We start from the raw sequence: 22,688 nt of genomic DNA, 5'->3' as shown, positions 1-22,688 counted from the left end.
TAATGATATGAATATATCATTAATCCTACGTCAAAACAACTGCTTTAAAACGACTTTCTAAGAGAAACAAAATACCTTTTATGTTTATTATTAGGCACCACTACAAAAAACGAGCTAAAACGTGCATGGTACATAAAAATGGGGTCGTTGTTAGAGCGTTCATATATTTTCAATAACGATACATAAAAAAAGAGGGGGTAGAAAGAAAAAGAAAGAGAAAACGCTTCCCCTCTCTTACTAACATAGCCCCCCCCCCCCAATTTCCGCGCTGTTCTTCTTTTTTTTACTTCTACAATTTCCAAATATCAAAACCAGTTTACGACGAGATTTTCTCAGGGAAACTCTGAGTCATTTTTCCCCCTTTCTCTTCTATCTGTGTCTCTATTATATTTCCATATGAGTTATTGTGCTTGTAAAGAAGTGATTCAATTATCCATTTATCAAAATGAAGGTCAAATCTACATGATCCAAGATGACGTCATAACATCAAAATATATACTATAGTTTTATATTTAAATATAGACAAAAAGGAACCATACATTCACTATTGTTTAAATAAGTATAGGGGCTAAGCAGTTTGATCTCCCGGCATGTGGGAACTTGTTAAGCCCATGCATGTGACTTTTCTTTTGTTCACATCCTGGATTGCCTCATCCTTCTCAGCTGATCCAGGTAAGATTTGTTTTTGTTGATATATATATAATCAAAATATGTACTGATTTCGATAACCGTATATTGGATGAGTCCGGCTTTGCTATTTTTAGTAAAAACTTGGATCATTTCCATTGTACCACAGTAGACTTTCCTACCCAAAAGTATAGTTCAACTATATCCTGATGGTTTTTGTATCATTTGAAACAGTTAAAAAGCTCTACATCATTCACTGATCCAATTTCCCTAATTGTCATCTACGTGAGAACGAAACAATAGAATCTATTTTTCATTTTATTACCACAACAACTTTCTTTTTGGTTTTTGTTGATACACATATTTAAACAATCTTTAAAAATAGAACATGTCATAGATCAATCAACAACTGCTTAAGACATCCCTTAATCTTTTCTTTGAAATTCAGGCAATAATATTTGTAGTATTCCAATACGAAATCAAGCTATAACGATCTTCCTGAAAGTGGTGTCTCGATTATATTTGTATTCTTTGGACAAATTAATGTCAATTTAAATCAACAAATTAGTACGTAGTTCATTTTTACAATAAAAAATTATAAATTGATATATTTAATTTGAAATGCCGTATTAAGCCTATCTTAAGTCACATAAATCAAAGAATGGCTCTAATGTAATTATATACATATAACATTCTTCAATATTTCAACCAATTCTATAATTTTGAATACAAAAACTATAATTGAGTGAAATAGGTAAATAATATATTGAGTTGTATCTATAACTAATGGTTAAATTATCTATAAAAATATATATATTTCATTGGCCCCACATAATAATTTCACGGATGATTAGATACGCGTCCAAAACTGCATTAAGCAGTCATGCAAGTGAAACTAAAAAAGTGACTGCTATGTGTATCCCAGGTTTCATATTTTGAAACAATTCTAAAGTTGAAAATAGTGGCTAAAACCAAAGGATATTTAAAGGATAAAATTTACGTCTAGGCAGTAATGAGATAACATTCATTCTTAAATAGAGAAAGAGGGAAAGACAAAAATATTGGAAAACATTGATTTATGTGGATGTATGAATATTTTTTTTATTTACTCGTGAGGAGACTGTGTATGGCTGTTCACTCTTTCTTTGTTTTTAACTCAAAAACATATTTATATTTAACAAAGTGATCCTTAAAATCAGGGGTATCTATAAATATATACAGTAGCTATGTTATAATAGGTGTGGCAGCTGACCAAGGATTACAGGACAGGGAGACATCCTTAAATCAGATGGCCCTTATACCTGATTTTATTGTGTATAAAGTCTAACCTATATTAAACGGTCAAGCAAGGGAACAGGAAAAGTGACCACTTAGTGCCGGAAACCTCTGAAACCAGATTTTTTATTTTGTAACATTTCAAAATTTGAAAAATGGATAATGCCGCTCAGTGCTGTAAAATACTTAAAATAACAAATGGTTCGAGCAGATTTTACTGTATATAGTGTGTGCAGCCGTTATGTAGAAAGAACTTCAAGCACATGAGCAGGTGGGACATTGTTTGTTGTTTAGGCGGTTAGCTGGAAAGATTTGGAGTAAGTTAATAAAAAGGGCATTGAACAAGGTTGTATTTATTCTTTAATCATGGAAAAGGTAGAGTGTCTTTGTTGCAAACCACGCCAGACGAGACAATGTTGAGATTGCAATCTTCTTTAACGTGGACAAATCCTTCATCTAGAGAGTCAAGAAGAAACTGGAAAAGTCTGGAGGAGATTATTAAGAAACAGTAATAAGAAACAGTGGAAGTAAATATCTGATTTATTTTTTTTTTTCACTTTATTTGAACCAGTGTTTGGCCTTCAAGCTCACCGGACCTCAAACTGATGAACTTTTTTATGTGGAGCGCAGTTGAGTGACACAAGAATATGTCCTCCTGCAACACAAAATCCGAACTGAGTTCTAGGATTACGTAGGAATTCCATGATATGCCTAAGGAGACTGTCATTAAGGCCTTGTACTGTTTCGGAGCTCGATTGAAACCCGTTAATAACGTCAAAGGAGATTATATTAAATAATAATAAAATCAGATGATTAGTTTAGAAAGAAAATCCATTTATTTTAATTCGTTTTTGTTGTTAAATGAAGGTCTTATATTCGAAACAATCTTAATTAGAAAGGAAAAAATGTTAAAATATAACAATTTAAAAAAATTCAATCTGAGGTATGTTTGAAGGGAATACAATTCAATATGCATCTTTGTATTATAAGAAGAAATATGGGGATAATATACCCTGCCCCCCTCCTCCTTTTCTTAGGATATAATACGAAGGTAGAAACTTGTAGAAAAAAAATGTGTCTCTTGAGAGACATATTAATTCTCATATAGTCATAAATATACTTACCTACCTCGAGTCATATATTAACAACTCTAAGACAGAATTAATTCACAAATTACGTGGCTGTATGTAAGTATGATGATGACTTTAATGAGGTGGTAAGGTATAGGAGGAGGGAAGGCTTAAGGTTTCTGTAGGCGTTTTTAATAAACAAATTGAAAGTGTAATGAGGTAATTAAAATCCTCTCAGATTCAAAATTATTTATGCAATTTCCTTACATAAAAAAAATATAGTGAGAAGGATATTGGAAAGCAATTTAAAAGCTCTTGAAATTTAATGGGAAAATAATCTTTTCATTTCTTCGGAGTGAAATGAAGGGTAGTCGTACTAAATTGAGTGTTACGCAATTTGAAAGCTTTATAATATATAAATAATACATACATATATGTAAACCAAGGACTGTTGGACAAACTTTGTCTTTTTTTCTGAGGTCATATCATGTTAAGTAATATTTGATATTCATATAATATGTGAAAACTGTCAAGAAAAAACATGTATTAAATAGACTTAAGTATAACAAAGATTGAATAAAAATACAATATTGGACGCCATTTTGCTCTGACCAATTTAATTTTGTTGGAATTATTTTTTCTTCTGTATTCATATAATATAATTGATTTTTGAAAATTAATTAAGATATTATTGTCATTTCTCTTTATTAATATCTAAGACTAACATACTATATTTATTATATATTTATAGTCAAATGTGGATAAAGGAACATTTTCTAGATGCAAAGTTGACTATAACGTGATTTTTCTTATATCTGAAGTAAACAAGCCATAATTTTTGGTTACTTATGATTATAGTAATTTTGAAACTCTCCAATTCGAAGTAACTAATGTTTGATTAAATCCTTCAATTGACAGATCATTGATATTTTTTTGCTTATCTTTCAGGGTAAGTGTTTTTTTTTTTTTTGGGCAACTCGTGATATGAATCTGTATGGATTAAAAAGCAATGTTCAATTAATTTAAAAAAAGAAAGTGCTATTTAATATTTTTCAAAATTTTAAGCCCATAAAAAATGTTGGCACCAAAGAATTATTTTTAAGAAGGGGGAAAAGTGGGTTATATGCGGATTTTTATTCAGTTTTTCTTCTATGTGAAGTATTTTATGTAATACAAATCGGTCGAGAGAAGGATGAGCATTAAGAGTATTTGCATTACATCCGGATTTGATTTTAAATCCATGTACATAATATTCATATATATTCTTTACATAAGAGCGACTAAGCATCGAACCTATGTTCATTGAGTTCAAGAAAATAATTTCATTCAAGTGTGTTGTCCATTAAGCAACGTATCTCCAATATAAAAAAAATGAATACATTCTCATTTTGATCTTAAAAACGATAGTGATAATGAATTTTATAATCACTTTTTGGTATAAAAAAAGCCTTCTTCATTTCTCAATAGAAAGCCTTTAATCGATTTATAATTTTAAGAATCAGTCAATAAATAATGAAAATGAAAATAGATTTGCATTTTTTCCCCAAACACGGGTACTGAATGTTATGGGCATTGACGTGTAGAAGTATTTGTTTTATTTACTTTTTTTTATTAAATAAATATAGTCCATTTAAGTTAGAATATTTGTTTTTGTCAGTATTATAAATAAAAGTATGCCTATTGGGCTTTTTTTAAAGTAGTATTTCATTTACAAAAGAGAATTTACTTTTAAAAGGTCTTTAGTTCTGCGAAAATATTTAATTGATTTTAATTTTGTCTTATTATTCATTGATTCTCTATATTAATAAAGTAGATTTGCCCTGCTTTGCGCGGGGTATTAAGAAAATTATTAAGTATTCCTCTGTTTAATATAAAAGAAAAAATAAAGACTGAAAATTTTTAAGAATGATTATCGCTGTATCTTGGCACCCTTTTTTTAAAGGAGTTAGAGTAGCTTTTCCCCGCGTTGCCCGGAACATTAATTAATTCTGAGCTCTTTTGCTTCAAATAAAATAAAAACGGTAAAATTATAAGAGTTATTTTCATGTTGTTTTTATGAGTATGAGTAGGCATATCCTTTTTTTAACGCAATTAGGAAGTAGTTGCTTTATTCTGTGTCAGATGCCAAACTTGCAGTTCCGCAGTTGCTTCCCTGAGCACCAAACAAACCTTCTGTTATACTCAAATCACTCCGGCTCTCAGGTTGTACATGTAAAGTAATGGACCGAAATACAGTTTAAACTCTACCGCCGCTGCGTTTCTAGGCACATAGTGGTTTATAGTAGACATTTTGAAAGTCACAAATTAATTCTGAATAGGTAGTATATAATGATAATCTTCGTTTGGGTAGATCAATTTAAAACTGATTTTCGCTATAGCAAATAAAGTTTTTTTCCTTTTGTATTATTTTTCCTATCAAAAGTAACTTTTTACAGCTGATTTAAATAATACTAAAATTTAAAAAATATCAGTATTAACTTGTTTATATAATACTAACACATCGACTATCTTAATACTTGAGGACTTCATACCATGAACGCATATAATCTATACTTGTCTTAAGAGACTCTAAAGAAAGAGGCGACAGACTTATCAAAGAAAAAAAAACTTCTAACTAAGAATTCTGATAGTTTTAAAATATATAAAGTGTGCTATATTCATCTACTTTCTTATCTTATTGATAGTGATGGGGTTATTGTAGATAAATGTTACGGTTTATATCCTTGGATTTTACTACTGTCCCATCCCTTTTCATTTTTTGATCGAGGGTGTGTGAATGAGTGAACGTACTTTTAGTTATATGTGATTTATTTAATATTATTTTAAAATGCATATTGCCACATTATTTAAAGTCTCAGTATATTTATCCAAGGTGTAGGATGTTTATTTGGTTGATACAAAACATTCAATTCGAACAAAAATTAAAAACTATTCACAAAGTAATGTTTTAATTTTTTTTTTATACATGAACATGAAATGATAGTTGTTAAAATAGAAAGAAATACCTAATTCTCTTGTTACAACTTGCGTATTGTTTTTCTCACACCATCTCTGTATTACATCGGATTTCTAAAAAAAATAGGAACAAATTTTGTCGGCCTTTTTAGATCCAGCTTATGTGAGTTCGAATATGGAATTCCTTATGGAGGATATTTTTTCTTAGTTCAACATAATTAATCATTTAACTTTAATTTGATTGATACCAAAATTAATCAATGTTGATGCAATAACAATTTATAATACTTTTGTAGATTACTTTATTTGTCTTGCATTTATTTATTTGTTATTTTAACATATAATTTAAAATAGTTCCAAAATCTAACCTCAAAACCAGACGTAGAAAAAAGTCCCTATATTACAAGCTGAGGTTGAGTCTCAAACCTGAATCTCACAAGTCCGAGCCCTTAAATCGAGTTCTGTTTTAGCCCTTGAATATTTTTATCGTGTCCCATTTTGAGTTTATTTCACTTCCATAGTTAAAATAATGAGTCCATACTGTTCGGACTCTTTTTTATTTCACGGTGAACTTCCCATAGACTCCATGTCAAGTCACGAGTCTTTGATTGGGAGATTATGTTGAGTCGTAAGTATTCAAAATATGGGCAGAAGGCTCAATCTCTGATTAATAATCTACAACTCAGATTTGCTAGGGAGGAAACTCTCTCATAAATCCGTAATTAGCGTGTAATGTAATTATAAATATAGAGCCTGAAAGGTATTTTTTTGTTAACTTGTGTTATTTATTATATAAAGTAGGTTAACAATTCAGAAAACATAGTTATCCTTTTTTCATCTGTTACTCTCCAAAGCTCTCAATTAAATATTGTTCGTTAGATTTATTGGCTTTTTTATTGAATAAAGGAGGGAGCACATAAAAAAAAGAGTAGAAATAGTTTTACATACTGTAATTACCTTCCTCACAATCTAGAAGGATTGCCTTTTGTAATTGGTATATACACATGTACATTAGAATTAGATTTGGAAATTCTTTCAAAAATAATTAATTTTTTTAGCACCTGTGGATTTTCTGAAATTTTTTGACAATAATCATTGATTTTAAAAAAAAAAATTCCAAAAAAGTTTGATTTTTTTTATTAGTGCCAGATTTTTGAAAAAAAATTAAATTTAAATATCAAATTGTATATTTGAAATTTTTTTTCCTAAAAATTTAATATTTGAAAGTTAATTTTTCAAACTTTTTTCCCAAAATTTTTTTATTGTTTTTGCATTTTTTTCAAAAAATTCTAAATACCAATACCCCAATCCCCTCCAAAAAAAACATATAATCCTATGAAATATCTTTTTGAAACTATTATTAAAAATATTAAAGAATCGATATCTTTTTTTAATCGTCCCATCACTAGCATGGAACTTATAGCTTTTAAATTTAATTATTTTATCCAAAAAAAAAAAGATATTTTTTACCTCTTAAATTTCTATAAAAGTCAAAGTAGAGCAACATACGAGAAATAACTATTTTAGATTAATATGCAGTTATTCATAAACTATTTAATAGATTTCCCCTAATATGATTATTAATATACAAAAATGACGAATAATGTATTATTGTACTGCGTATATCGCATACTTTTTTTACCGTTAATGATAAGAATAGCATATACACTTTTTCGAAGAGGGTTTTTCAAAGTTTTCTTCTTTTTTAACATCAACAACATTTTTAGACCATGTCCCTTCAATATTTTAAGTAAAAAATACAACTTTAAGAACCAGTTTAATGTACATACAATGTTGTATAGTGCCTCAATCAAAGGTGGGTGGATCTGTTACTCCTTTTTTTTTTCTTCATTTCCAGCTATAAAAACTAGTATATATAAATACAACCAACCATATACATATAAAAGTAAATGACATAGTTGAAATTGCATAAATTAGACATAAATTTCGTGAAATTACGAAGTGAGTATTGATAAATCTATATGTGCATATATCCATAAATATATGCATAAAAAGAATAAAGAAGGGAGCTTTCAGGATTTGCTCTCAGACCTCTTAACCCTTTTTGTCATTAAGATTATTTATTTTTCATAGTCTTTCTAGGGATCAAATATCGATCCCACAATGTCACGAATATTACATACATTGATCTTTTAAACGGAAAAACATTCCAGTAAATAAGGATTTCGAAAGAACAAAAGGTGATTAAAATCTATCAACACAAATAGGTCATTTAATTAAATTGAAAATTTGTTTTTATTTATTTTAAATGTTATTTGAATTGGTCCGATGGAGATGCACAGATAAAGTACAAATAAATAATACAGTGTTAAAGAGCGACCAAGATGCAAACCTACGCACATTCAGTTCTAGATAAGCATTTCTCTTGTGCACGTTGTTCATTGAGATACGTTGCTCCATCTGGATATAAATTGGCCTAAATATGAAACTGTCAGCAAGAACTAGGAGTCGGGCAACGCAATGTTTTTCGCTTTTTTTTAGCATGATTATTATCCATAAAGTGCTCCCAAAAAACTATCTGGCATGTACAAAATTACATGTTAATTTGATTACTGGCTCATTAGTCTTAATGGGTGTAGAGTGTTCGTCAATTTTGAAGAGGAGGAAACGTTAAATTTTAAATTGAAAATGTGTATACTACCAAGGCTGTAATCCCGGGGGCAAAGAAAGGACAAACCACCCCCAATAATTTGACCACTTGTAATATTTATCGGCTCAGCTACTGTTGAGTCATCCATAATCACTCAAATAAAACACTCCTTCCTCAATAAAAACACACAAGTACGACACTGAGGATATGTGTATTAGTGACGTATTAAATATCTAAAAATCCAGCAGTTGCAATTATGGATCAAAAGTATCAAAATTCGAAATATGCAGATGTAAGTACAAACATTTCTAAATTGCAGATTGTACCTTTATTACGGTCCATTGCTCCTGAGTGTCAGTTAACAAGAAAACACTATATAAGACACTTAATACTTTGTATATCCATCAATATTTTGTTGAGGTTGCATTTTGATCCTTCATTTTTTCTTTTTATTATCATTATATCAATTAAATTCACAATTTACCTACATCCAAAAAGAACAATATATTGGCAAAACCAATTAACTTTGTATTGATACAAGTGGCTTGATTTCCATGCCAATCAAGAACAGCAGCTGAAACTTAAATTAACATATTCTGTCAGCAGAACTCGTTATATTTTAGGTCTCTCAAGTTGTAAGTTTCTTTGCTGGGGCTTATGATATGTACTCCTTACATATTTGGCCATTAAAAGCTGGGATTGTGGACAAACAGTTTAAGCTGTTACATTTTTACGGATAATTATAGCTAGTCTTAAAACTCGCCCTATAATTTCGTTCCAAACCCCGATCTAAAACTGAAATTTCCTTTCTCTAAAATAAAATCTTAAATTGTTTGTTTTTTTCTTAAAAAAAGTGATTGTTTGTATATTACAAATTAATAGGAATTTTTTTTTGTGAAGATCGTATTTTACAGAAAAACCAATTTGAAGAGTTGGACATTTTTATAATTTAATTTAAAATAAATACATCCAAGGGGTAACTTTAAGCAGCAATATCTATTTACATACAAGCAATAATATGAAACGTAAAACACTCAAGGATAAGTGCCAATATCATTGTAAATTTTTAATGGTACGAGCCGTCTTGAATCATATATCTGTACAAATTTCAAGTATGTATACATACAAAACCTTTTCCTATCAATTTTCTTCAAAAAGAAAGACAAGGGAATAGAACAAGAAAATCGTTTGAAAAACAAAACTTTTTCATATTTATGTATCTTTGCGTGTTTTTATAATTTTTGTATTGTAGTTTTTCCCTTTTTTACAAGACATTCCCTTAAGAATATGTTCTGTAGAAATAAAAGAATAAACAGTTATGTGAAGAAGAAAAAAAAAACTAAATCTTAAAAAAGTTGGTTCTTTTTTTCTTTACACCACCAAATGTGGAGACTTAAAAAAATATAAAGATTATTCACTGGGTCTAGTTTGGTATGCTGCTCTTCTTCAATACATTGTACAATCATTTGAAATGGGGGAAGGACATTAGAGTCTCCATTTTATGATGAATGTTTTTTTAGATCTCTTTTGTTTCAAATAAATGAGTTTTTTTTGTTCATTTCGTTATCAATTGTTTCAAATATATTTGAAACATATCAAAAAAAGTTTTATTATCAATTTTTAAAAGTTTTTTTTCTATATATACATACATACGTTCATGCTTACATATTTATGCCGAATGGAACAAAAGAATGGTTCTCGCTCTATATAAATATATATGTTTATACTGTAGGGTGGTAACTATCTAGAAAGAGAAAGTAGATATAGTAACAATAGGGGCTGTAACTTCAAAATCTCTAATTAAAAAATAACAAAAAGTTTCAATCATTCTTTTATTATGTAACATATTATTGATAAAGTTTACACTCAAATAAAATAAGAAATCCCATTACATTCCTTTTAGATGAAAAATATTCAAATTAGGTCAGTCACGAATGGAATCAGGGCTTTGAGCTATCATTCTGTTCACTATTTATATTGTTTTTCCATAGCTTTTAATATAAAAATATTCCAAAAATAATCATATAAGTCAATGCCTGGTAATTAAATAAGCTTTTGAAATAAAAGCAAATGAATCATGTAATTTTTTACTTGGATGGCTTTGTATAGAGGACTTCAATCCCTCTCCAAAAAAATTCGAAGATTCTACGGAAAGGATTCCCGCATGGGCTGACTAAGGCTACGGCCAAGACACTCACCAGGTTAAAACCACTGCTAACATGTCTCAAATTATTTAGTCCCCCTATTGCTGGAGTCTTAATCAGCCAATGGACCTGGGATTCATTTTGAAGTATTTAAAAGGTATATAAAATGCTTTGCCAAGTGTTGGCAATGATTTTTAACCTGCTTGATGTCTTTGCCGTAGCTTTTATCAACCCATGGACCTATGGTTTATTTTGAAGCATTTGGAGGAGCCTAAAAGTTTTATAAGGTAGTGGCGTTGGTTTTTATCCTTAATGGTGTCCCTGTCGTTGTTTTAAAAACCCATAGGATTGGATTTTGAGGGAGTTTAAATACATTGTGAAGTGGTGGCGGTGGTTTTTAACCTGCTTGGTGCCCGTCCCATGGCACAAAATAAGTTTTGGGGCAAGGCTTTAGGTTATTATTTGTACTTGACTGGAAGTTTTCCGAATGACAATTATCTCCGCGGCAATTTTCCCCAATGACAATTTTCTCAATTTTAATTTCCTGTAAGGCAATTTTCCATGCAGGCTTGAAAAAATATCCAAATAACTATGTGCCACTATAATTACAATTTTTTTAATCACCTTATGACTACCCAAAATCACGGTCCTTCTTCTACCTACCGCAAAAGTTTTAGTCCATAAAACCACATTTCCTGTTGAAACCACAATGATTCTTAATTTTGCCTTGTTTGCTCTGTTCATCCCCTTTCATTGCATGACCTAGGTAAGAGTTTAGACATAATTTTAATAATATTACTTATATTTACGTTGTTCCATTCTCTGAAGCCCCAAATATCCGCGATCTTACATTAATTGCAATATCAAATAAGTTATTGCAAATATCTTAAATATGCTTAAGATTCTATTTAACACCAGCTACCTATTTGTAGAAGGAATAATCGAGGACAGACAGAAATGAGCTTTTAAATCAGAAGGATTTACACCTCTCCAAATATACTATTATTTCAGGTCAAAGGTTGTTAATATTTTATACTATACCTTCATTCCCCTTCCGAAATATTTTTTGTCTCTCCATTTTTTTTTTTTTATTTTTTTTTTTGTTATTTCGACTCCCTTGCAATTACAGATTATTTTTCGATTACTAATAAAACTTTGTCAATTACCTAAAATGAAATATTAGCACACATTGATTGCATATGTTTGATCTCTGCATTGCTTAGACAAATTACATAATCAAATTCATTGTTAAACAAATTAAGCTCATGTATTAGCTTATCATTTAAAGTACAAATTTATGTCATGAATAAACAAGAAAGCTGTGTATTTTGATATTTTATGATATTTCCCGAACTTATCATAATTATAATATAATATTATTAGTTACTTGGATTGTAATTAAAAAATAATTTGCAGCTTCATCCATCCTCGAGAGACATGAATTGCAAAAGAAAACAACTTGATAGTTTTAATATTATTTTTTTTAATGTTCTTTTAATTGGTTCGATGGAGTTGCACTGATTAAGTATAAGTAAACATTATAGTATAGATTTGCTCCATCTAACCTAGGAATCTTCTGTTAAGTTCAGTTACATAAGGTATAATTTTTTCTTTAGGAATCAGCCGGGCGCGAACCTACACATGTTAAGTTCAAGAGAAAAATTTCTCCTGAGTGCGTTGTCCATGATAATATTAATTTCAAGGATAAATTCTAAGCAACCTCCACTTCTGACATGTTTATAAATAGTATAAGGAAATTTTTATTAATAATTATTAGTAGATGAACTTAATAGAATAAAAAAAAATGATTTATCTGGGTGATTCCAAGTAAAAGCAATTAAATTAAGTACATTTTTCACCGCCCCATCCTTGATTTTTTTTAAATTTGGACGATAATTTAATATTTGTTAAGAACTCAAATATTTCAGCCATTTTGTTCCCGGTTCAAGATTTAAAGGCTTCTAAATTTTCGGGCTCGACACCACCTACCCTATTTTTAAATTGCTATGGAATTTTTTTGAAGATATTGATCTACTTTAAAAACCACTTCATACATAATTGTTTTATTCTTTTGTTGTATTTTATTGTATAAGCCAACAAAATGAGTTTTTACCCACAAGGTCAATATTTGATCTAAAAACAAAAATCAAAAAGTCAATTTTCAATTTCATTCAAATTTTTATATGTTAATTTGTAATAAATATTAAACATCCACAATAAGTTTCTATAGATGCATTCGATTCCTATTTAATTACTACATACTAATAACCAACCATATACATATATTGCAAAAACTCGAGTATAATATTAAGTATATATATGTGTATACTCAGACCTATGCACACATTTTTATCAGTAGAATTTAAGTTGAATGATGTATTGACTTTATTTAACTTCATATAAATCAAATGAAGGTTTTAAACTATAGTTGATATTCTTATGTATCTAAAATAATCCCATAAATTTGAATGCACGGCAAAAATATGTATGTACAGAGTACGGCTCATAAAATGTTAATAAATTAAATTAAAAAATGACATACTCGTACTGTAATTAATTAATTAATAATAGTTATTGAAAATATTAGAAACATAAATTGTAAATATACATAAATAATTATTAATGAATAATTAAATTCTTGGTCTTTTGTTGTCACTTGTTTCTCCAAATGAGACTGAAATCTGGGGGACACAGATTATTTTTTATAGATCAATTAAGGCCCATTCCTATAAAATGGGGGCCTTCAGAGTGTCAACATTTGGATGACGTGTTCTACCTTCCTATCAAAAACTCGAGAAAAAAACATTAATTCTGTTAATGATGGAAAAGTTTCTCCTTATCCAAGGATCTGTTTTTCAAAAGGTCCTTGAACATTATGTTTGGGAGTCATTGGAGTTGTAAAAGGGGCTCATGTCTTTGTACATTCAACTTTAGGCTAAGATTGGTAACATGACGGACTTTTGTTTTCTCATCAACCCCAAGTTCTTAATCAATTCTTCCTATGGAAAATGTTGGATGAAAATCCATTTCCCAATATGCCCCAGGATCGTTTAACAATTCCATCTTTCCATTTTCTATCCCAGAAATCCCGTTGGATTCGAAAAAGCATATTTTCCAAGACGCCAACGACCTCTTTAATCGTCTTAAATCGACATATGTAACACTTCTATGAAAAGCTCTAGAAAGTACGCTCCAATTATCTCTAATTTTCTATGCGTGCCCAATAGATAATTTATGATAAAGGCTATAAATTTACAATCATTTTATGAGCCCCTCCCTGGAAATATGATGTAAAAATATATATTAGACATTTCTTCCTTCTTAATTTTTGCTCATGAATGTTTTTGTGTAAAAAAAACAACAACACATATATATGTATACATTAATGTACTACAGGTGTTTGACAGGATTTCACATACGATTGACTGAGATAGTTTATACTCGGAGTGATCATCTCTTCACAAGGGAACAAACCTATCTATGTGCTTTAATATAAATCTTATTTATGTATTATTTTCATTTCCAATCCTTTTGACGACCATTTCTGACAAGGGAGACATTAAAATAAATTAACACTTCTACTAAATCCATTTCCTCAATTCTCCTACACTCTAACTACTTATAACACATATATACAAAGCAATAACTAAGATGTATTGCCTATTTGAGCCTCTATATCTGATGTAAGGAAAAGAAAAAGTATAAGTAAAGGGGGGAGAACTATAACAATAACCTAAAGCTTTCAATTCAAGGACAAACCCATTAAGATAGGCCATATATATATATATATATAAATGTATGTATGTCCATAGCACTACGTAAAATCTAGAATCTAAAAGACACGATCATAAAGATTGAGTGTCATTGGAAAAATGATGGGAGGGGACAAATACTGTGCCTTTTTTATTACCTTTCTCAGGTTGCTCAAGTGGTCTATAAAATTAAATGTATTAAAAATTTGGGTAAACATTTTAAAGAAAAAATATTTCATTTCTATTAGTGTCATTCCTCGCCAAATAGAAGACCACAGAAGTTAAGATTGCCGTGTATAAATGTAAGTTACCACATCTATTGTGAGTATACATACATACACATGTATGAAGAGTTCCTCTAAAGGCGAGTTACCACCTCTATCGTGCGTGTACTCCTCTCAGTGTATATTTAGTTATATATTTATGAATGATCAAAGGAATTTTTTTGTGAGAGCAACTCATCTCCTGATATCAGTCATATATATAAATATATATACCCTTTTACGTGTACATGCACGATAGATATGGTAACCCTCCTTTAGAGCAACACTTCTCCCGATATCATGCATGTGTGTATACCCGTATACGCACAATAGATGTGATAATTCACATTTAGACACGACAATCCTAAAAATTTGAAATCAATTGAATCATTAGTTTCCAAGATATAAAAGTATCAAGTTAGTAAAAAAAAATATATATATATATTTCTCAAAATAGGCACCGACATATGATTTGACTCTCACTTCAATATCATTATCTTATTTAATTTTTATCCCAATGATGTTCCAAATATGAGTATGGATTAAATAAAGTATATTAATTCCTAAAAAACAAATGTATGCTTGTAAAATCAGTTCATGCAGAAAAAAGTTACCATTTCGTAAATTAATATACCATCAGCTACACTATGGTAAAAAATCAGTTGGGGAGTTAACCTGTTGGGCACTTATTCAAGATTTAATAAAAAATGTCATTGTACGTTCAAACATCGGAAAAAGAGATAGATTTTTATATTCCAGTATCTCAAATTAATCATTTTTTTAAAAGCATATAGACAACAAACAGGTATAATTGTTGTAAAAAAAATTTCAACTTATTTACTTTGTTAAATTTATGGAAAGAGACGAATAAATTTTGTAAGATGTGGATGGAAAAGTCCAGGGCTTCACACACTATTTTATTTTAAAGTCACCTCATTTTCAGTTAGTGCCAGCCTTCAAGAGACAGCTTTCAAAATTTCATGACTAATTGTTCTTTAACTCGTCACACTTATTGTGATAATTGTGACGCTACTTTTGTTAATTCCAAAACAATGGATCAAAAAAAATTTACTGTTTTAATTTTGAGACTGTTTTTTGTTGGAAAAAATACTATTTGAGCTAAGCAACCTTTTAAAAAGTGTTTTGGGGACTCCGCTCCATAATGCAAATAATAATTTAAAAAAATCCGATTTTGAACGAAACGGAACGTGTTTTCTTTGTGAAGGAAGGGACCTTTCAGTCCATGTGTTATATAGATTGCTGGAGTGGCTTATAAGTTTAAATGTACTGAATATTTGGGAAAATATTTTATAAAATGAAAAAAAAAAAAAAAAAAATCTTAAAAGAGGTATTGCATAAACACTAGTGTTGGATACGTATTCAAAAATTTGAGTTTGGTCAAGTTAGAGCTTGTACAAATTTCTACATATTAAGTATTGTGGTTTTTACTTTTTAATATAATATTAACTCTGCTTGTCTGTAGCATGTACCATCATCCATGTTAGTACTTATACTATAAATTAGATTAACCATCATTACTTGAATCTTTTGATTTGTTCGATTCGATTCAAGTTCAAAGAAGTCGAATTGGTAGGGGAAAAAAAATATTTAAGGCGAGTATTTTTGAGAAAATTATCAAATCAATTCGAGCTTTTCCGAGTTAGAGTATATTTGAGTACAACACAAATAAATGCTTATAATATGTGGATATAAATAATTCTTCTTACTCATTCAAGTAATCATGATGGGGTCATAAGTGAATCATAATGACGTCATAAATGAGCGTTTTATAGGCTCTCATAAACCATTTTTATAGGAAAAAAGAGAGGAATGTCTTTAAGTATACATATATATATATATATATATTCATGTAAAAAGCAAAACATTTTCTTGAGGGGAAGGGGGGTTGGAAGTGTTTGCAGAAGGAAAAAGAAATTGTAGATTTATGGGATGTTACAATCAGAAAAGAGAGCTTTTGACTGTCACAACTTTGCTGTGCGCAAAACTTAAGCTAAATTTTAATTATATACATGTAAAGGGACTAACATCCATCACTATGTACAAAAGTGTTTCTTTTAAATGAATATATATAAATGACTTGGCTTAGAAAAACAGAAGTAGTATGAAGGATTAAGAATGCCTAATTTGTTACATTGTTGCCGATTTGGCTAACATTATTGAAAAGCATGATATTTGCTTTCTGAACAATGGAATACAAACTAAAAAAGTGTTTCTAAATAGTATCATGTATTGATATGAAAGTCAATCAGAGACATTGCTAAAAAATTAGTAATAAAAAGGATAGTCTGATCCTGTCGTCAAGCCAACAAAAATATTTTTTGTCAGAAAGGAAACAAAGTATTTGTTCAAACATACGCAAAAATTAAGATATGTCTAATTTTTAACAGGTTTGCTTTTAACCAAAGGAAACACTTTAGGTCAATTTTTGGTGGAGTAAAGGGCAAAGAAGAATTATGCCTCATTGCCTTATTTATCCTTCACCATTATCCTTTTTTTTTTTGTGGATTTTGTAATGGGAGGGGGGTATGTGGGAGAAAATGGGAATTGTTCATGTTTCGGCTTTACAAATTGCTCTGCTAATAATCTACCTATAGTGTATTCTTAGCATAAATACAAAACTTGTCAAAAAATTCATATTACATCAATCAGAAAAAACTGTTAATAAAACTATACTGCCTAAGAGGCACAAAATATGTTCTTAATCCAGTGGTGGTTTTAAATGATGTTGGAAAATAACTTTCATTGCAAAAATAAAAAAGGGAGCCTAATATTGTGTACTCCATACGTTACCAAAATTAGTAATGGTACTTTGCTACTTTTTACCCTTAAAAATAAACAAAGCTTTTGCAAATGTTAATTCTCATTCACTTACAATGGATAAAAAAATTGATGACTTTTGATAAAACACAATTTACATTTTTTTTCCTTCATAGTATTGAAAAGAAGGAAGGAGTTCAGGGTCAATACTTTTATTTCGTAATCTATCAATGGCAGTTACCTCTGTAATGGCAAACAACACCTTTATTTCATAATAAGAGGGACGATAAAGTTTTTAAACCTCTCCAAAACATCATTACCTACCTCCATTAGGGGTTTCATTAGAGATTGATAGTTACTTTGTCAATACTTTTCAAATGTATAATATTAAATTTATTATTTAAATATTTTTTTTAGCTAATAGGGGGCTTATTTCGTAGGCACCCAAAAGAAAAGGGTTGACAAGGATTTCAGTCATTAAACAGGGTTTATACATCTGAAGTACATTGCTCTCCAGTAAAAAGCTAAATGGGAAACCAAACTTCAATCGTATGATTTAATTTATGTTTGTGCCAGAAATTTGAAAAAAATGTTCGAATGGCCCTTGCATTAAAATTACACTCAGTTTTCTAGTTGGTTTTGCACAATAATAAATGGTGTTGTAAGGAACTTTTTAGAACGTGGTAAGGACTTTGAGTGCTTATTTTGGATTATAACAGTTGATGTCTAGAATTGTTATGAGAGATTCCTTGTTAGATGAGCTAAAAATGCCTATCCAATATACTGAGAAGAGATTCATTCTGCTTTTTGTGTCTAGTCATTTAATATTTTTCATCAATGGAATGGTAGTACGTTTATTTTTTAGTAACAAGCTCTCAATCATACTGCTAAAGCTGCTGAGAATGTTTGATGATGAGATTTTCTACATGAATGGTTAACCTCAAAATTTAATTATTTGTGCTTAAAGTGTCACTTAATTAGATTTAATGTCATTTTTTATCCTTCTTTCAGGTATGATAATAAGCAAGGAAGTTCTACAAAATACCAGCAATACATCCTTCCTACAACATCAACACCCCAACTCCGTGCTCCGCACCTCTTCCCCTACTCCAGAAACGACTTCCTCCGCCCCTCCGGAATTCATTATCCATCCCAACGATTCATTCATTATCCGTAACAAAAATGTCAAACTCACTTGCTCCGTCATTCGCTCTGTAAAGGCTTACTTTGTGTGCAATGGAGAAGCCATGGGCGTATCAGAGTTTCACTCTGAAAAGGATCGACTCAACGAATGGAATGAAAACGAAAAGACGCTAAGTTTGATTGTGAACCGCATTTCGGTAGAGGAGTTCTTTGGGACTTATATTTGTCATTGCGATGCTTGGTATGAGAGAGGAAAGGTATCGTCCAGGAATGCAACAGTGGAGATGGCATGTAAGTAGTTGAAAGATTAAGGGATAGAGGGCGTTAGTGGTCATATTTTATTACTAGTATTATTATACCATTTATTGATTAAGGGATGCCAAAAAATATATATAGCCACCTTTATTGGTAGCAGTTACATTCAATTGCATCAATATCTAGGTTTTATTACTTTTATTTCCTTACATGGGTTTCTCTCTCATGTATATCTGCAATTGAAGGACAGTCCATTCAATAGATAGGAGAAAGAGAGAGAAAACGTCCCTTTTGTGGGTTCATATAGAATTAATTTTTCGGGAAAAAGCAAATCTAACCGATTATTTTTTTATTTATCTCATTGTCACATTGTGTGTACATATATATATATTTATAAATGTTTTTTTCTTCTTTTTCGTCTTGGAGAAAATATAATAATTGATATGACATAAAGAGAAGATGGAAATGAAACGACAGCATCCCCCTACACAAACAATTTTTTTTTTTGTACAAATGCTTCTCTTCTTCTGTGTGGATCAAATATTTAGAATCCCTTTCCACATTCATATCCATATAAATGTATGTACGTTTGAATCCCCTCTCTATTCATGTTTGTATGAGCAAACAAACATGTACATACTTATTTTTATAGCTAGACGCTGACTATTTAAACTAATTTTATTTTATTGTTTCAATTACCCATTTTGTTTCTGATGCGATTGTATGTCTACTTAGAATGTTGGAACATGAATGCACTGAATATGTAGAGGGTGCACAAGCTATCTATGGTTCCACTTTGATGTGCTCTCTTGGGCATAAAACGGGCACTTTCGCATCTGTTTTTTAGATAGCCTGTTCAAACATCAGGCGGTTGAAAAAACAATGGAATCATTTGACAAATTGGCACTTCCCAATATTAAGAAAAGTCTGATATGCATGGTTAAACTGGACCAGATCGAAGCTGAACTGGATTGGACCTACACTAAGTTGGATGGAGCTACAGTCTTCAGTCATAAATACAGACCATGCAATTTTATCTCTTTTAGCTTAAAAGAATGAAACCAGATTCTGAAAGCTAGATGGATTTTGTTTTCTTTTATTGTATAAATTCAAATCCAGCATCAATTAAAGTCTGTGTGGACGAGCAGGCCTTTGACACTTAGTTTCTTCCAAATTTTGAAATTCCTTCTTGTTTTGACTGATTAGTTTGTCTTTCATATTGCATATTGTATTGCAGAGAGTTCGGTTATTTTATCGTTCGATCGCACGCTACACAAAAAACCCTTCAGATTCGGTGAGTTTGAAAGCTAAATGTCTGGTGATATAAAGTTGTCAAAATTGTCTTGCCATTTGAAACTTATTTTCGAGGAGTGACAGGGAGATGAGTCACCTTTAAAAGCCTCAAATTCCCTTGCAAACGAACTTCTTACTGTGTTCCAGACTTTGAGCAATTATTACCTATGTTATCGCACCTGGCACGGATTTAACTTATAAAGTTCGTTCATTATTGACGTCAGACAATTTCATTTATTCAATTTTAAATCAGTTCTAGTAATGAGAGTCCGATCGTCTTAAGTACCGGTCCCAATGTCAGATAGGACCGCCCTTATTGTTGGAAAGGACAAAAAAAAAATTACGTTACGCTCGTTGAAACTGTATTTATACATTGATATTTTTTCCTTTATGATCAATTACGGTAATAAATGTGATGTCTGTATTTTGATTATGCAAAGTCAATGAAGCACATAAATATTTACATTTTTGATCATCCTTTTTTTGGCGATTAATATTATGCTTTCAAAAAATTATACAAATATTTCCTGACAAATGTTTCCTAATTAGTGCATTTTCATCTAAAACATTAAAAAAGTGCTGTTTAACGTTTTGTGTCAATTTTCCAATACTGCATCGGCTTTGTTCTTAAGAAAAATGTAAATATATTTCAATCAAATTGCACAGATATGTTTATTAGGTAGTACCAACAAAAAGTTAAACACTATCTCTTAAAATTTAAGCATTAATTTTGTACCAGCCTCACCCTAATGAACATTACACTAGTCCTTTTTTGGGTTCGTTTTCTCCCTCTGCGCCGAATATTTTTTGCTGGGGATAATAAAACAACTGATTTTGCCAAAGTTTGGGACCACTAGGACTGGGTTTATCGAAAATAACTTCTATTAGTCTTCAATTTGGCTATTTTACGTTAGATAAAACATATAAACCACAAATCCTTCTGCACATCTTTGAACAACACTTGAATCATTAAAAACAAGGTAAGCCATATTTTTTAAGGATATACCAATAACTAAGAAGGATATAAAGTACCAAGTTTGTACTTATAGTAATCATGGGACAATTTCAAAAAAAAACTCCTGATACCGATTGCGATACGATTCTAGTGAAAATTCCCTATGCTGATTCCGATTATTTAATATTTTAAATAATAGTTAAAACATACCATTTTGCTATCAGGGGCATCCACATAATTATTTAGTTGTTGTTGTTTTTGGGCAGGGTTTTAGAATTTATTTGAAAAAAAATTTGAAATTTTTTTTGGAACATAGTTTCAAAAATTTAATTTTCTAGTAAAAATTAAAAATTTCTTAATTTTGTGGTGGGTAGATGACCTTTCTTTTTTTTTTTTTTGTTTCATAACTTATAAAAATAATAAATAAAAATCAGAATCGCAAATTAAAAATTTATCTTTAGCTCTTAGATTCACCCCACCATACCGGAACTCAATCCGGTATCATCCGATAAATGTTCATCCATGAGTTTCTAACTTTATTATTATAAAATAAATCATAATTACACATGATATTAAAAATCCTCAAAAGTCCCTCCTCCATTGATATTTTCTTTTCCACAGACTCCATAGTAAGTTCAGTCATTTCCTGCAAGATACGGCCACAGTCATAGATAAGATGAAATGGTGTTTCCTTATCTTCTTCACAGAGTCGACAAATCGAGGTCAGCATTTTTCCATTTTAAAAATATGTATGTTAAGTTGTATGTGGCCACAAACCATACCAACTATACTTGAGATTTGATGTCTCTTGTATTTTTCAACTTTTGTTCCAATGTATGGCTTGACAATACTCTGCTTAGATCAGCGGCAGCTATCCAACGGTTGCCAGATAGTTTGCCAATCATTCAAAATGGCTTTTCAAAGAGCTTTCTTAACCTGGCACACAGAATTGGGACAAAGACTGGCGTTCCCCCTTCTGCACCCTCCTTAGCAAAAGCATCTTCTAACTCGTTCCCTGTGCTATTATTATGACCTTGATCTCGGAATTCTTGAGGGCATTTTTATAGCCAAAAAAATTCTTCTCTCAATATGCACCTTGATTTTATATTTAAACTGTCTATAGCGGACAGGCTATTAGATAATATTAATATTCCCTTATCATTCGTTTTTTGAAACAGCAGATTACTCGCTAGATTTCTTATAGCTTCAAATTCATCTTGAATACCGTGTTTGTATCATCAAGCATTAATGAACATTCCCCAATAACGGAGTAATGTTGTTTTAAGGCACATCCAGTAGCTATGTGACTATTTATTCTTGATACGTCAGTATATCCAACTATATCATATTCTTTTATTTCCATACCCTTGTCACTTTGTACCGTCTTCTACATGATCAGACTTGTGTACCTTGGCTCAGGGTTGGGATTTTATACCTCACAAGGTAGCCATCAAGGTATTGTAGATGCCCTTTACGTGAATGATCAAAATTAAAAATTATTAGACGGATACCGATCCCGATTTTCCAATTTGTCCCAATTAATTGTCCCAACACGAACTCAAACATC

The 22,688-nt window shown here is 30.5% G+C and overlaps 1 protein-coding gene across 1 annotated transcript in view; it reads left to right on the top strand.

Moving 5' to 3' along the window:
* Positions 1-293: 293 nt before the first annotated feature.
* LOC121119624 (netrin receptor UNC5C) overlaps positions 294-22,688 on the top strand; it is a 119,573-nt gene continuing 97,178 nt past the window's right edge. The window contains exons 1-2 of the mRNA XM_040714339.2: positions 294-672; positions 18,487-18,909. Of these exons, the coding sequence (XP_040570273.1) occupies positions 591-672; positions 18,487-18,909 (505 nt within the window). The 5' untranslated portion in view covers positions 294-590. The remainder of the gene's footprint in view (positions 673-18,486; positions 18,910-22,688) is intronic.

The sequence above is a fragment of the Lepeophtheirus salmonis genome, chromosome 6 (assembly GCF_016086655.4).
Source record: "Lepeophtheirus salmonis chromosome 6, UVic_Lsal_1.4, whole genome shotgun sequence".
NCBI classification, from domain to species: Eukaryota; Metazoa; Arthropoda; class Copepoda; order Siphonostomatoida; family Caligidae; genus Lepeophtheirus; species Lepeophtheirus salmonis.
The sequence above is the reverse complement of the archived record's forward strand: the minus strand, read 5'-3'. Positions and strand labels throughout refer to the sequence as shown.